Here is a 12,846-nt window from a genome sequence, read left to right on the forward strand (position 1 = left end):
TTTCAGAACCTCTCAATCTCATTCTGGTACAGAGTTATCATGAAAAAGGATGTAGTTTGGTGATTTCAAAGCACTGAGATTACAAACATCAAGATAGAGTACACATACTGTCCACACACACGGACACGGACACGGACAGTAACTCACGGCCATGCTGAGAGTGCTCTGAACTAGAGACATAATGAATTGACAGATGCTTACGAGGAGCCTGTTCTTCCACCGATGCGCTCATACTCATTGGACGGGGTCGCCGGTTGCGACGGCGGCTCTTCCTCCGCGGGACTGTCGTCGATCCGGGAGAACACTGGACCTGGAGAACGCAGGGGCAAACGCTCAGATGCCATACTGTATCTCGGGCAAAAACTGAACAGCTGCGGAGCTGCGGCACTAGTAGTGCAGCCCCTCCCTTGTTAAACACTAAGCTCAGCTCACACACAAATTTATTCAGCCGTCATATCCTGGCCCCATACAACAAGTCAGATGGCCAAAAGTCACAGAGATAAGACAGATGATGGGGGGATCACACTAGAAAGAGATAGAGAGAGAGAGAGAGAGAGAAGAGAGATGGGTTCTCTGAAAAGAGGCTAAGTGAGGACTAAATTGGGTTACCATCGTGATAGGTGATGTCAGAGGCCATGGCTGATGTTACGTTGCGTGCGTCTGTTGGTCAGTTATCCGGCTTTGAAGAGCAGGTGAGAGGGCCCCCACATCTACAATTGCTATGGAAAAGGAGAAGCGATTCGAGAAACAGTTCCAGTATTGAAACAAAGGATTAACTTATACACCATGGCTGGACTGGAGAGGAGTACAGTATAGGCTAACACTTCCCTTGCAAAGAGAATTTCCTACAGAGTTGCCTACTTATTCACAGATTCAAAACTAAAATGTAGGCTTAATTATTAGATATTTCAAGTTGTTTTAAAGTACGTTAGTGAGTGATGTGGACATTTCATACTAATCTTTGATGTTTGTTTGTATTATGGAATAATAATGCAAACTTAATGATGATGATCACTAGGTATTTTCACAAAGCCAAGTTCACTTCCACTGTTATACTATGAATGTCTAGACTGCACTGAAATTACACTGAAGCAGAATATAAACACAACACATTACTGTTTACTTTTGCTTTTTTCTTTTCCATGAGTTAAAGCAGGATCTAACTATGATTCTACTTAATACTTCTTCTATGCACACAAAAGATTTAGGCTTTGTGTTCTCAAATGTGGTAGTGATCAGCATTAAAGAACACTTCATCTTCATTCCGTTCACTGCACAGACAACCACTTACCACACTCATGCCACTCTTGATATTTCTGCAGTCAGCAATTGCATGCTCCTACAAAACTTGTGACATCTGTGGTTTGTGTTGTGTGATAAGGCCAGTCTAAAATGTGCTGTGTTAAGTCGCGATATCTGTGCAGTATGCATGCAATATACCTTTTAGGTATCTTTTGATGCCACATGGGATGGATTATCTTGGTGAAGGTGAAGGTTAGTGACCACTGTCAAAATCTGCACAATAACACCGATTTTGACAGTGGTCACTAACCTATGACCCCCACCCTAATTTTAGCTTACCTTTAGTCCCTTAAACTAAACAAAACCACTGAAACTCAATCGCTGCTGAATATTCATCATCATCATCATCATAACACTATCACGAGACGCCTCGCTCTATCTAAAGCACAATTGAATCATTGGCTATTTTCACTTCAATCACAAATGACGCTATCGTCATTAGGGTAGATCTCTGTTGTGGCTAGTTTAAGTCTCCCGAGACATAAAATCACAGCGAGACAGAAGCTGACAACGCTGCCAAGCAAATAACTGCAGATAATAAGTGTGTGCGAGTCGAGTCGAGTCGAGTGGCTGACAGCTATTAGCTTGTCAACCAAAACTACAGCACACCAGAGTAGTCTCCATGTTTTGGCAAATGCTACAAAGTACTTACTTCAACTCCAATCCAATACCACTAATCTGGTAATCTCTTTTTATTGCAGGAAAGGTGCTGTGCCCATAGTCGTGTCTACCGGTGTCTACAGCCTAAACACTATGCGGTCATCTTAAACCGTTTCCGCAAGTGCTAACTGAATGACTTGACAATGACTTACCGTGCACAGATCAGCTGTGTGTAACAGAAACGTAATGCAGACTAGAATATCCCAAAACACATCTCCTATTAGCAATAGCGGTGTGCATGCTTACACTCCGCGTCAAATGCAGGTAGAACCGTAGTACAGCACTAGCTTCTGGATCATACTCCCAGAGGTGGCTGTCAGCTTGTAATTCTCGCGTTTCCTCAAAAGTAACGTGATCACATGACACAGACATTCAGCTAGTCAGCTGACATGCATACACCGCTGTCTTGGCCTCATAAAAGCTATTCAAGCCGAAAGGCCAAATAGCATTCATTTTGAAAGACGGTCTAGACACACTGAAAGTGTTTCCAGTGCCATTCAGGTTTTTATTTTTTGTCATGGATTCTAGAGCCTGTGGATTCTAATGTAATACCATTGTTCTAGGCTAACAAAATATCTGATTATATGTAAACCCCACGAAACTGTAGCAAAATATTGGGCAGCTTCTCTAAGGGACAGTCTACAAAGACACACACACTTGCGATGGATACTATTAAACTTCACAATCAACTCAAACCTACAACCGAAAACAAATATTTGAAATAGTCCATAAGACAAAACAACCCTAGTGTTAACTGTGTTTTTGGATACCTAGACTATACCACACACACACACAATAAAACGCAGTAGCGGAGTGGAAGGAACCCCCAGATGATCCCTAAAACCACCCGGTATAGGCTATCGATGTGTGGCAAAGCGTTCACGAGTTACAACCATTACAACACAACCAGGAGGTGGCATTTGGGCTAGTTGTATGCATTTGGTGGTGCCCTGAAGATATATCCGCAACTATGACGGTAATTATACATTTCTGTACCTTGATTTCGATTCACCAGCTTTCGATTTTTCTACAGGTTTGCACACCCTATAGCTATAGCTAAACAGTGTGTGAACTGCCTATGCTAGCTAAGGTAGCCAGCATGATAGCTCTGGATGTTAACTCAGTGGACTTTGGGCTGTGTAACGTATTTTGAGAATTACTTTGTGTTCAATTCTTCCTACAGAAGCACGAGTTTTCTGTCGATATGACCTGTGAGGGCTGTTCTGGAGCCGTCACACGTGTTCTCACTAAACTGGGTAAGATGTGAGTGTGCAGATACCCTAATAGTTAATTTTAGGCAATCTGTGCTGACCAACGTGAGCGTCACATTTTTGTTTGAACTTGTCTAAGTTAACTTGTTTAGCTGTAGGCAGCATAGAACAGTCTATGATAGGCAGGCTACGTAACAAAAATATTGCAGATGGAGCAAGTCAAGTGCTGAGATGATTATAGGTTACATAATCAGACATGTGCATATGTGCCTCGCTAGACCATTAGGGTTACTTGATGCTAATGTAGGCTTATTATAAAAGTGGGATGTTGTCCTACAACCATATCACGCCTTTGTCTGTTCCATACCGCCTTGTTTCCCATGCTCCAGATGTCAAGTTTGATATAGATCTCCCCAACAAGAAGGTGTTCATCGAATCTGACAAGGACACAGACGTCCTTCTGGAAACACTGAAGAAGACTGGGAAAGCGGTTACCTACATCGGCCCAAAATAAACCTCATATGTACCCCCAGTTGTTATGAGAACAGGTGAAATACCCAATTCACAAGTCACAACAAACTTCTTTGTGGTTAAATCAATGTTACATTTCAATATTCCCATTAATAATCCTATGACCATGGTTGTTATTAGTAGGTCTGTATATAATGGCCATTTGTTTTCACTTTTAATTGCAGATAGTATTTTCCTTTTGTTCATTGCTGATTGATGATGCTGAAGAACCAGGTGGAGAGCTTTCATGATGACACAGGAAAAAGGCTAGTCACACCACAGGGGACCACTCCGAGCTCTTTCACACTGTATTTTTATGTTAATGGAGAGATCAGATGGAAAGAAGTGAATGGGTTTGTGACAATTATAGGAAGTTGTGTTATGTCTGAAATGTTTGTCTTTGTCTTTAAGTAGATCCTCTAATTAAGAAACAAAATCAATCACAGCACTTTGAAAATGTAATGATTATAATGTTAGCCAACATAAAAATTAACTAATTGGACTTAAACTTGTTGTATTTATTTTAATAGTCCTTACAAAGTCCAACACTACCACCCAGTATATGTAGTGTATGTATTTAGTTAAAATAAGGTAGTGCATAATGTTGTAAACCTAACAATGCTAGGGGTTTTGGACATGCTCCTGGGAGACAGTCCTAAAAAATTGCACCCAAAAGTGGTGACTTCTGATGAGTTTTGACAAAAGTCAAAGAAACTACAAATTAAGACAATTTGATTTAAAGGAGAAGTCCGGTGTGATATTGACCTAAAGTGTGTTGAAACATGATACCGAGTGTGAACGTATGTCTCATAGCCCATCTTGGCTTGTCCCCTGCACTCCAAAATCTGGCGCTAGTTAGCCGATGCTACCAACAGCTTTTTCAATGGTGGTGCTTCGGCATCGGGCTAGCCATGCAAATAAATCACTGTTTTAAACCATTTACGAGGCTCAATTCCAAAAATAATTCCGTGGAAATGCATGGATTCCAGTTGCTGCTACTGGAAGAAACTGGAATCCATGCATTTCCACTGAATTATTTTTGGAATCTGATCCCTTATCATACCTGTTCATTCTTACTCGTCGCTCGACTTATCGTGACTAAATTCAAGATGGCTGCAAACGCTAAACTTCGTGAAGATACTGTCTGTATAAATCGTCTTGTAAGTAAACTACCAGTGCTTTTTTAAAGTTCTCAATGTCTCGTTTTAAATGTCAGGGCCCTCGGAAGTCTACCAATAAAGTGTGGAGATACATTGAGCCTCGTAAATGGTGTAAAACAGTGATTTATTTGCATGGCTAGCCCGATGCCGAAGCACCACCATTGAAAAAGCTGTTGGTAGCATCGGCTAACTAGCGCCAGATTTTGGAGTGCAGGGGACAAGCCGAGATGGGCTATGAGACATACGTTCACACTCGGTATCATGTTTCAACACACTTTAGGTCAATATTACACCGGAACTCTCCTTTAAGGGCAGCATCATCTCCTTAAATGGACAAGCCGTCCCTGTTGTTTTTCCATGTTTAAACTGCTCTCTGCTATGCAAACATAACCATGGGCTAAACAGTCTCTGCCCCTCCTGGCATTTTGTGAATCATTGGACAGCATACAGCTGCCTATCTATAATATAAAATTGCATATTTCAGGGATTATGCTTGTCATAGTGACTCTGTTAAGTTAAATTGGCAAACATGTCCATTTAGAATATGAATTTCAGTTTAATGAATGTTGAATGTAGGAACTTTCACTCAATTGTCCTCATGGTCGCCAGCAGGGCTTATAGTTCTCAGGCAACTGTGCCAGAAGGCAGACATGGGCCAGTCTATTTAAGATTTGAAAGTATACAATCATATTGTGGATATATAACAGCGTCAGGTGCAGATTGTAGGTGCTTAGCACCTGTTCTGAAACCAAATCCCTGTTGTCTCAAGATGCTATGCATAATTTCTTGGTGGGATTATGGGACTGAGGAAGGTGTGGTTGTTTTGTTTCTAAATCCACCGATAGGGGGCAGTATTTACCAGAGAGAAAAAATGAATGTGTACTTGCAGCTGGGGTATTATTTTGCCATCCACAGTGCACTGTGGTTATCCAATTAATTTTAGAAAGAAAATGAGTAAATAATCAAAATATACAATAAGTCATCAGGTATCACATACAGTAGACTATCACTACAATTAAAGGACGGTTAGGTAGCTAGTACAGGCTGCCCATTGTAGTTTGCGTCGATTGTGGGATCAATCAGACTGGAGCCTTCCACCAGTCCCAAGGTCACAGACACCAGGGAGGCATAGAGCAGAGTGGCACAGCAGATGTAGAAGGACCAGCCGAGGTACTTAAACAACTGGGGGTTTTGCAGCTGGATGAAGAGCATGAAGGCAATGATGCAACTCACGCAGAAGCCCACTGTGGGATATGGAGAGAAGAATGTGAGGGGCTGAAGCAGCTGAAATTTGTCAATATTTCTAGTTCGAGGAAAGTTGTGTAAATATTTTATCAAAATGTTTACAAATTAAATACAGATAGCATCAATAGAGAATAGCATATTATACACAAAACATCACATTCCATTATATCTCTATTCTCTATTTGTGATGTGATCTAGGAAAACCCTTCACGTGGTGCAAATTTACCAACTTGATTTACCAACTCTGATACCATCCTAACACCATCCAAGATTGTGGGAGTAGACGGTGTCCAGAATGTTGCTAGGATGATATCAGAATCTTAAATTGGTGAAAGTTAACAAGAGGGTTAAAACGGAGCAAAAATCAAGGATTTGCGAGTGCACCATGTGAAGGGTTTTCCTAGATCGTGTTAAATATGTGCTTTTGGAAATGCAAAACGTCTACCTGAGAAGATGTTTAGGACCAGTGCAAAAATGGCTCTTTTCCCTCTGGTCATAGCTGGACGTATAGCTATGAGGGCCGCCAGAGCAAGAACACACGAGCAGGACAGAAACATCCAACTCAAGCTGTATGTTCCTGGTAAAAACAGAGGGAATCGTCTGTTTGGTCCCCCATATCACAATGAAAGAACACTTTGTTCTTTGTTGTGTGCCCAACAGAATAAAAATGGACCCACTATTTCTCCAATAAGTGGCTAGAATTACACCCCATTAGAACAATGTCAGTGCTCTGGGAGATATCTGTGGAAACTATTAAGCCTTATGGACAGTCATGCTACATTATGAACTATAATAAATACATTATTTAATTTATTAATTAGCAAGTGTAATAATTGGCACACTCACCAGTCCAAGCTGGATAGGTTGTACAACTTGAGAATCCCTGAAAGGTATTACAAAATGCAAAGAGCCCCGTGTTGGTTCCCTCTGGTTGGACAAGCCACTGTGGGGCACAGAGGCACATTGTGTACAGCATGATCTCCACCGACACCATTGTTGTCAGCACTGTCACTGGGTTCTTCATCACAAAATTCTTGAATGCTGTTGCCCCCCCTCAGAAAAAAACAAAAAAAAAAAACAAATGGGCCAGAGTCCATGTGAGAGCTGCAATTGTTCTCTGTGCTGGACATTAAAATCTACTGCAGCATGTAGGCCACATCCGCTCCCATTTTCAATCCCAGCATTGTGTCCTCCTTCATGCTACTTGTGATTTCAGTAGGCCTAATAACAATAAAACTCATTCAGTGATGCTCTTCTTCACTCGTCCCTAAATGGATTCAAGACGTCTTTGGCATAAGTTCATTTGAACTCTTTCACAAATTCAATTTAAGACAATTGAGAGCTGTCTTTGACTCCTGCGAGGATGCAGCTAACCGTTATTAAAGCTTCTTGGTCCTTGCTTATGCTGTTAGTGATGCACGATGACAAATGTCTGGCAAAGGTGTTGGTGCACTTAAATGTGTCATATCACAAAGGCTATGGCCATCAGATAGGCGATATTAAAATAGGGGCAATGTTATATTTGATATGGGCCTCCTGCCTTTGTGTTTTTGGCAAACATTGGGCGACAGGTGTTCACAGGACAAACACATGTTGAGTGAATGCACTGTCTCATTGTGTACCACAGTGTTACTTTCCTGCATTGAGCTGGAGATAATTGTCCCATACAAATCTGCAGAGGACAATTTTTAACGCTCCAGTCCATTCTTGCAATTGCTGCCGGAGCTGCTGGTGTTATCGCACCAATGTTCTTTGTGATGGATTACAATGAAATTAAATATTCTCATAAGGTCTGTCAACAAGGAACCCGGCCGCCACACGGTGTTAACAATTAGGGTTGAACCACGTTTGCGGGGTGACTACACCACCAAGCTTCCCACACACGGTAGTTTGAAAATGTCAAACTGCCTGCAGTGGTGATTTCACTCAGTTAAAAGGCCATCTCTTTAAAGGTGAAAAACTACATGGGTACAATCAGAGCTCAAGATGATGGGGTGGAGGTGGAGGGGAAAGAAACTGAACAAAAATCACCTTCTTGTAAATGTGCCCATTACTTTTGGATTGATGATAACGAACAACAGTGATTGCCTAATCAGTGAGTAGGCCTATCTTGATCGCCTCTTTAAATATAGTTTTTCATGATTATGTTTTCATTAATTCATCACCTGTAACACCTGTAAATATAGTTTTTAATGATTATGTTTTCATTATTTCATCACCTGTATCTATGAATACTTGTGTTTTCATGATGTTAGATCAATTTGTGTGCCTTTGATGACACTAAACCTTACACATGGCAATGTAAATTTTTTACAATACAATACAATACAAAATTAACCATTTTGGTACGATTCATACACAGTGCCAGCTCCCATCTTGGGACATTTTCAGCTTTGCTTATTGTTCCCTCTGAAGCATGGTGTTCTCTGCACACCAAAGAATAAAAAGACGATCGATATTCCGCTGTATAAATCTAGCTGTTATCAGACTCCGTCCAGATAGACAAGGTAAAGGGGACAAACACAGTTAGCAGCAGACTGTTTTGTCTGCTGCTATAAGGTTGTCGCTCTAAATTACTCCTGACATTCACTTGTTGTGGCACGTTCCATGTGTTCTTGTGGCTGCATGCTCTCGTGCACTACAAAGCTATCAGTCAGGTGTGGGAGCTACAGGAAAGCAAACAAGCGACAAGAGGAATTTTTGTGGGGAAAAAACCTGCACTATGCTAGTTGTGGTCTAGAACTAGTGAGACTTTATGTTAGCGAACACATGTTAGCCATTAATACATACATGTGTACAAACATGTGTATGTATTAGTGCTCAATAAGGTCTGTATTAATCGTCATCACACATTTATTAGGTTTATTCAACTATTTCTTATTCTTACTCAATTGGTGAATTATTAATGGTAAATCCTGAATAAGCAGCTAGTTGGTCTTACGGTTATTCATACATTAATCAAAATAGAAAATGTATAGCCTTTACTTCTAATACATAGTCTTATGTTATTATTCTGTCACTATAAGTCACATATTCAGACAGTAAATTAGGAATCTATAAACTTTATTTTGATCCATACAATACCAGTAACCTTAAATCAAGATCAACAGATCGCTTATTAAGCATTTACAAAGAATAAATGACCTATTGATTAAGAATAAGAAATTGTTCAATAAAGACGGTGCTTAATGCAGACCTTGTTGGACACTAATACATACTGTACATAGTAGTTATGTAACATGTGTTCACTAAAATGAAGTGTTACCCCCTACGAGTAATGTTTGAAGCTTGCTGGTGTGTTTTGGCGACATAGTCAGCAGTGTCATGCTGTGAAAGATTTTCTCTCATTTTTATGGGGTGTTTCTGCCAAGAACACAGAACTGCATCCTGCACGCTGGATGGCTGGTGGGAACGACACGTGTGTTTAATTTGTCTTTTACATGACACAACATATTTGAAGATTATACCATGTTGCCCGATAAAAGCGTACCTCAAAACGTGTGTCATTTTTTTACATAGTGTTGTTTTGAATGTGTACATCAGTAATCAGCTGATTTCAGATCTGTGTTTGGGTTTGACCTGACCACTGCAGATATGTATTTTGCCTTTCTTTCTGCCCCTACTATAAAGACTCTGTAGATGTTTCATTGAGATACGCTAACTCATGAACTCATGGAGGTATGTGATAGGGACAGGCCCCGAGAAACTACATTCCTCCCTTTTTTAAAGTGCACCGAGCATGCAAAGTCAAGCATGAGTGCTGGCATGCTGAATAGTCTGAGGCAAGAGCAATCTTGTATGTTGACAAAAACAAAGACTAAAATGATATCCTATGACTGTCGAAGGTCTGTCTGTATATACAGTATCAGTGCAACAGGCTGGATGTTCTTACCTTTTTGGCAGTTAGGATTTATTTAAAGGAGTGACTTGATATGGAATCTGCCTCAACAAGACTGATTGTTGCATTTTTAATCCGCAGAATGACCATAGATCATTTTGTGAGAGGTAACAGAAAGTTTATTCCAAATAAATTATTTTTTATTTCCAAAGCCCCAGTATCTCTTTTTAAGATGCATAAATAAATAAACAATACAAAAAACATAAATAAACAATTCAAATTAAAATCACTCTAATCACTCTAATGTACTCTAGCACTGGAGACAAAGTTGCCAAGGACCACAAGGATGACATATGACGTTGCTCATATGACAGTTTTAGGGGCCTTGACCATCTATCCTACCCAAATGATGACTTTTACACAGCTGCTGTTGGCAGCAACAGCAGGATTCTGATAGAGGGACACATCCCTGAACCAATTTACCACAAGGCTCGCCCTGGCAGGTCACGTTTTAAGCCCTTCCATTGGCATTAGCTCTCCCATCATTCTCTTCACCAGACAGTGTGATGCTGCCACATTTCTGCTCTGACGTTTATGACCAGGTAACACTGTTTGTATTTCTGTCAGTGAACTAACTAATTGTTTATACATCATAAGTCCATGATTTAAAAAGAAACAAAAATATTTTGGCTATATATATAAAAAATGCTATTTTTCTGTATTTAAGACAGCACCACGAGATCAGACCAAAGGCTTCTGGAGCTATAACCAGGGGCCTGGAAGACAATGAGGCTAGTGCAGCCAAAACGTGGCTCTTGTGGGGTGCGCTGTGGCGCAACAGGCGCCCATACAATGTACAGGTCCAAGTGTCCACGGGGACCCAGGTTCGAATCTGACCCGTGGTTATGTGTCCCAATCCCACCCCATCTCTCTCATCCACTCACGTCCTGTCTATCTTCACTGCCGTGTTGGAATAAAGGCAAAAAAAAAAAAAAAAACGTGGCCCTTGTGTACACCACGTCATTCCCAGCCCCTGTGGTCTGAGTGTCTTGAGAAAGGCCAGCTCCCAAGAAACCTCAGTTCCTCAGAAAGCCATGCAAGCACATCTCGCTCCTCCTTCCGATTTGCTGCAGCTGTAGCAGGTTTTTATATGTGGTCTCTGAGAAAGTCACCGAAGCAGCCCAATGTACCACAATGCAATGACGTAATTGCTACGACTGTAATTTGTGTTGTTACAGAGCCAGTCATTATCTCCAATGTCATCCTCATGTAGATGTTCCCAAACAAATTGGAGGTGCAAACACACACACACATGCACGCACGCAAGTTTAAGGATTACAGAAAGGACAGCAATAACACTTTGCTTCAAGATATGTTTTTTTTTTTTTTGATTACAGTCTCTGTCTACTTTGGTGGGATAACACAATATCATATTAGCTGGCGTTTGATTATCTCCTTTGAGTTTAAAACAATTGACTTCTTCGTATAGTGGCTGTGAACCACCCCTACAGACATAATATGCATCATTTGTGTGCTTTTATGTACGCAACAAAATATGAACACACAAAATGCTCAATGCCAAGAACAAAAATGACAGATCTAAATGGGAAAACCACAAGATTTTTTTGTAATATCTTTTTAAAATAACATACAGAAAAGGTTTACAGTATACACACACAGTGTCCTAGTTTCATCAACAGACCCCAAGTTTCTTCTTCAGATATAGCAAATAATTACCATGTTAGGATGTAGTCCGCGGGCACGCATCGCGGGTGTGTGTGTGTCTGTGTGTGTGTGTGTGTGTGTGTGTATGTATGTTATTTGCTGTTGTGAGGTTCACTCCAAGAGAAGAGTAAACAGGAGCACAAACAGGAAGGGCTGAAAGGGACCTTTCTCCCTCCAACTCCGATGATGCCGTCATTTTCAGAGCCAGTGCAGCTTTATGAAGGAAATAGCGGTGAGATTTTAATACGCGCTCTGTGATTCATAACCGAAAATTAGACCTCCAGTAATTTGCCGAACCAGGCAATTGAAATAAAGCCTAATAAAATAACTAAAAACCTGATGATGAAGAGAAGTTTGGGGATGTTGGTTGGACAGCACTATTCTCTGTCCAACAACATCCTGTTTAATTTATACGTTGCTGGTTAGGTATGATAAACAGACAAGACAGTGGGCCTGTCAGAGGTTTGCCAGACATGGAAATTGCAGTTCATTCGTGTCACGTGCTGATGAGAAATGTGTTCATCTTCAACCAGCTTTCTCACTGGAGCTAGACCTCCATGAAAAGCAATTAAGATGCTAAATGCCAGCTTGGCTGTCTCTGCAAGGACTTGTTGCTGTTCTCTCTCTCTCTCTGTCTCTATTAATCTCTCTCTCTCTTTCTCCCTCTCTCTCCCTCTCTCTCTCTCTCTCTGACATCGCCACGTCTGCAGGCCCTGAGAGCTGTTGTAATTACACCTCCTCCTCCTCCATCGCAGGCGTTTAGTCTCTTTGGCTCTCAGGATCTGCAGGGGCCAGAATGGAAATTGCCACGTTGCATAGCAGCTATTTTTCCCCCCTCCCGCCACCACTTGTCTCATCCAGATGTTTTCCTCCTTACTGGTCTGCACACAGCCGGTACAGGCATTACCAATCGACATCAGAGGCACTGCATCACACACTATAGAGTGGACTCAAATACAAGGAATCTGGTCGATTGCTTCTGTCTGATAAAGAGCCAGAGGATACAGAGACAAGGCAAACTAAGAGAAAGAGAGGGAGTGATAGGGAGGAGGGGCAGACCACAGACACTCAGACACACGGACAGACAGACAAAAGGAACATCTGTGCAGTGCTATGAGAAGGGCCTATGGAATTTCTGTCTGCCTTGAGGTTTTAATACGATCTTACCATTTCACATTTGGTTTCCAAAATCCAT

The 12,846-nt window shown here is 41.1% G+C and overlaps 2 protein-coding genes across 4 annotated transcripts in view; one reads left to right on the top strand and one right to left on the bottom strand.

The window, feature by feature from the left end:
- Positions 1 to 2,288, bottom strand: part of slc36a1 (solute carrier family 36 member 1) — a 65,308-nt gene extending 63,020 nt beyond the window's left edge. Inside the window, exons 1-3 of one of the 3 annotated variants that reach the window (XM_076292019.1) lie at positions 2,115 to 2,288; positions 610 to 710; positions 202 to 310 (exon numbers count right to left, since the gene is read on the bottom strand). In XM_076292019.1, coding sequence (XP_076148134.1) covers positions 202 to 310; positions 610 to 637 — 137 coding nt within the window. In that variant the 5' untranslated portion in view covers positions 638 to 710; positions 2,115 to 2,288. Of the gene's footprint in view, positions 1 to 201; positions 311 to 609; positions 720 to 1,954; positions 2,018 to 2,114 lie in introns of those variants that run through there. The other 2 variants (XM_076292017.1, XM_076292018.1) reach the window with 2 other exon arrangements.
- Positions 2,289 to 2,781: 493 nt separating this feature from the next.
- Positions 2,782 to 4,185, top strand: atox1 (antioxidant 1 copper chaperone). Its single transcript, XM_076292914.1, has 4 exons — positions 2,782 to 2,938; positions 3,146 to 3,218; positions 3,563 to 3,721; positions 3,869 to 4,185. Exons 1-3 carry the CDS (start codon positions 2,933 to 2,935, stop codon positions 3,685 to 3,687), a joined length of 204 nt encoding a protein of 67 aa, XP_076149029.1. The 5' UTR covers positions 2,782 to 2,932; the 3' UTR covers positions 3,688 to 3,721; positions 3,869 to 4,185.
- The last annotated feature ends 8,661 nt before the right edge of the window (positions 4,186 to 12,846 follow it).

Source organism: Alosa pseudoharengus, unplaced genomic scaffold (genome assembly GCF_046254945.1).
Source record: "Alosa pseudoharengus isolate Yale_2024_CS ecotype anadromous, Long Island Sound unplaced genomic scaffold, YU_APseudo_1.1 YU_APseudo_1.1_scf_19, whole genome shotgun sequence".
Lineage (NCBI taxonomy): Eukaryota > Metazoa > Chordata > Actinopteri > Clupeiformes > Clupeidae > Alosa > Alosa pseudoharengus.

Excerpts from the sequence above, each read along its gene's own strand:
- atox1 (XM_076292914.1), top strand. Across the intron at positions 3,219-3,562 it reads ACGTGTTCTCACTAAACTGG|ATGTCAAGTTTGATATAGAT; the intron begins GTAAGATGTGAG and ends CCCATGCTCCAG.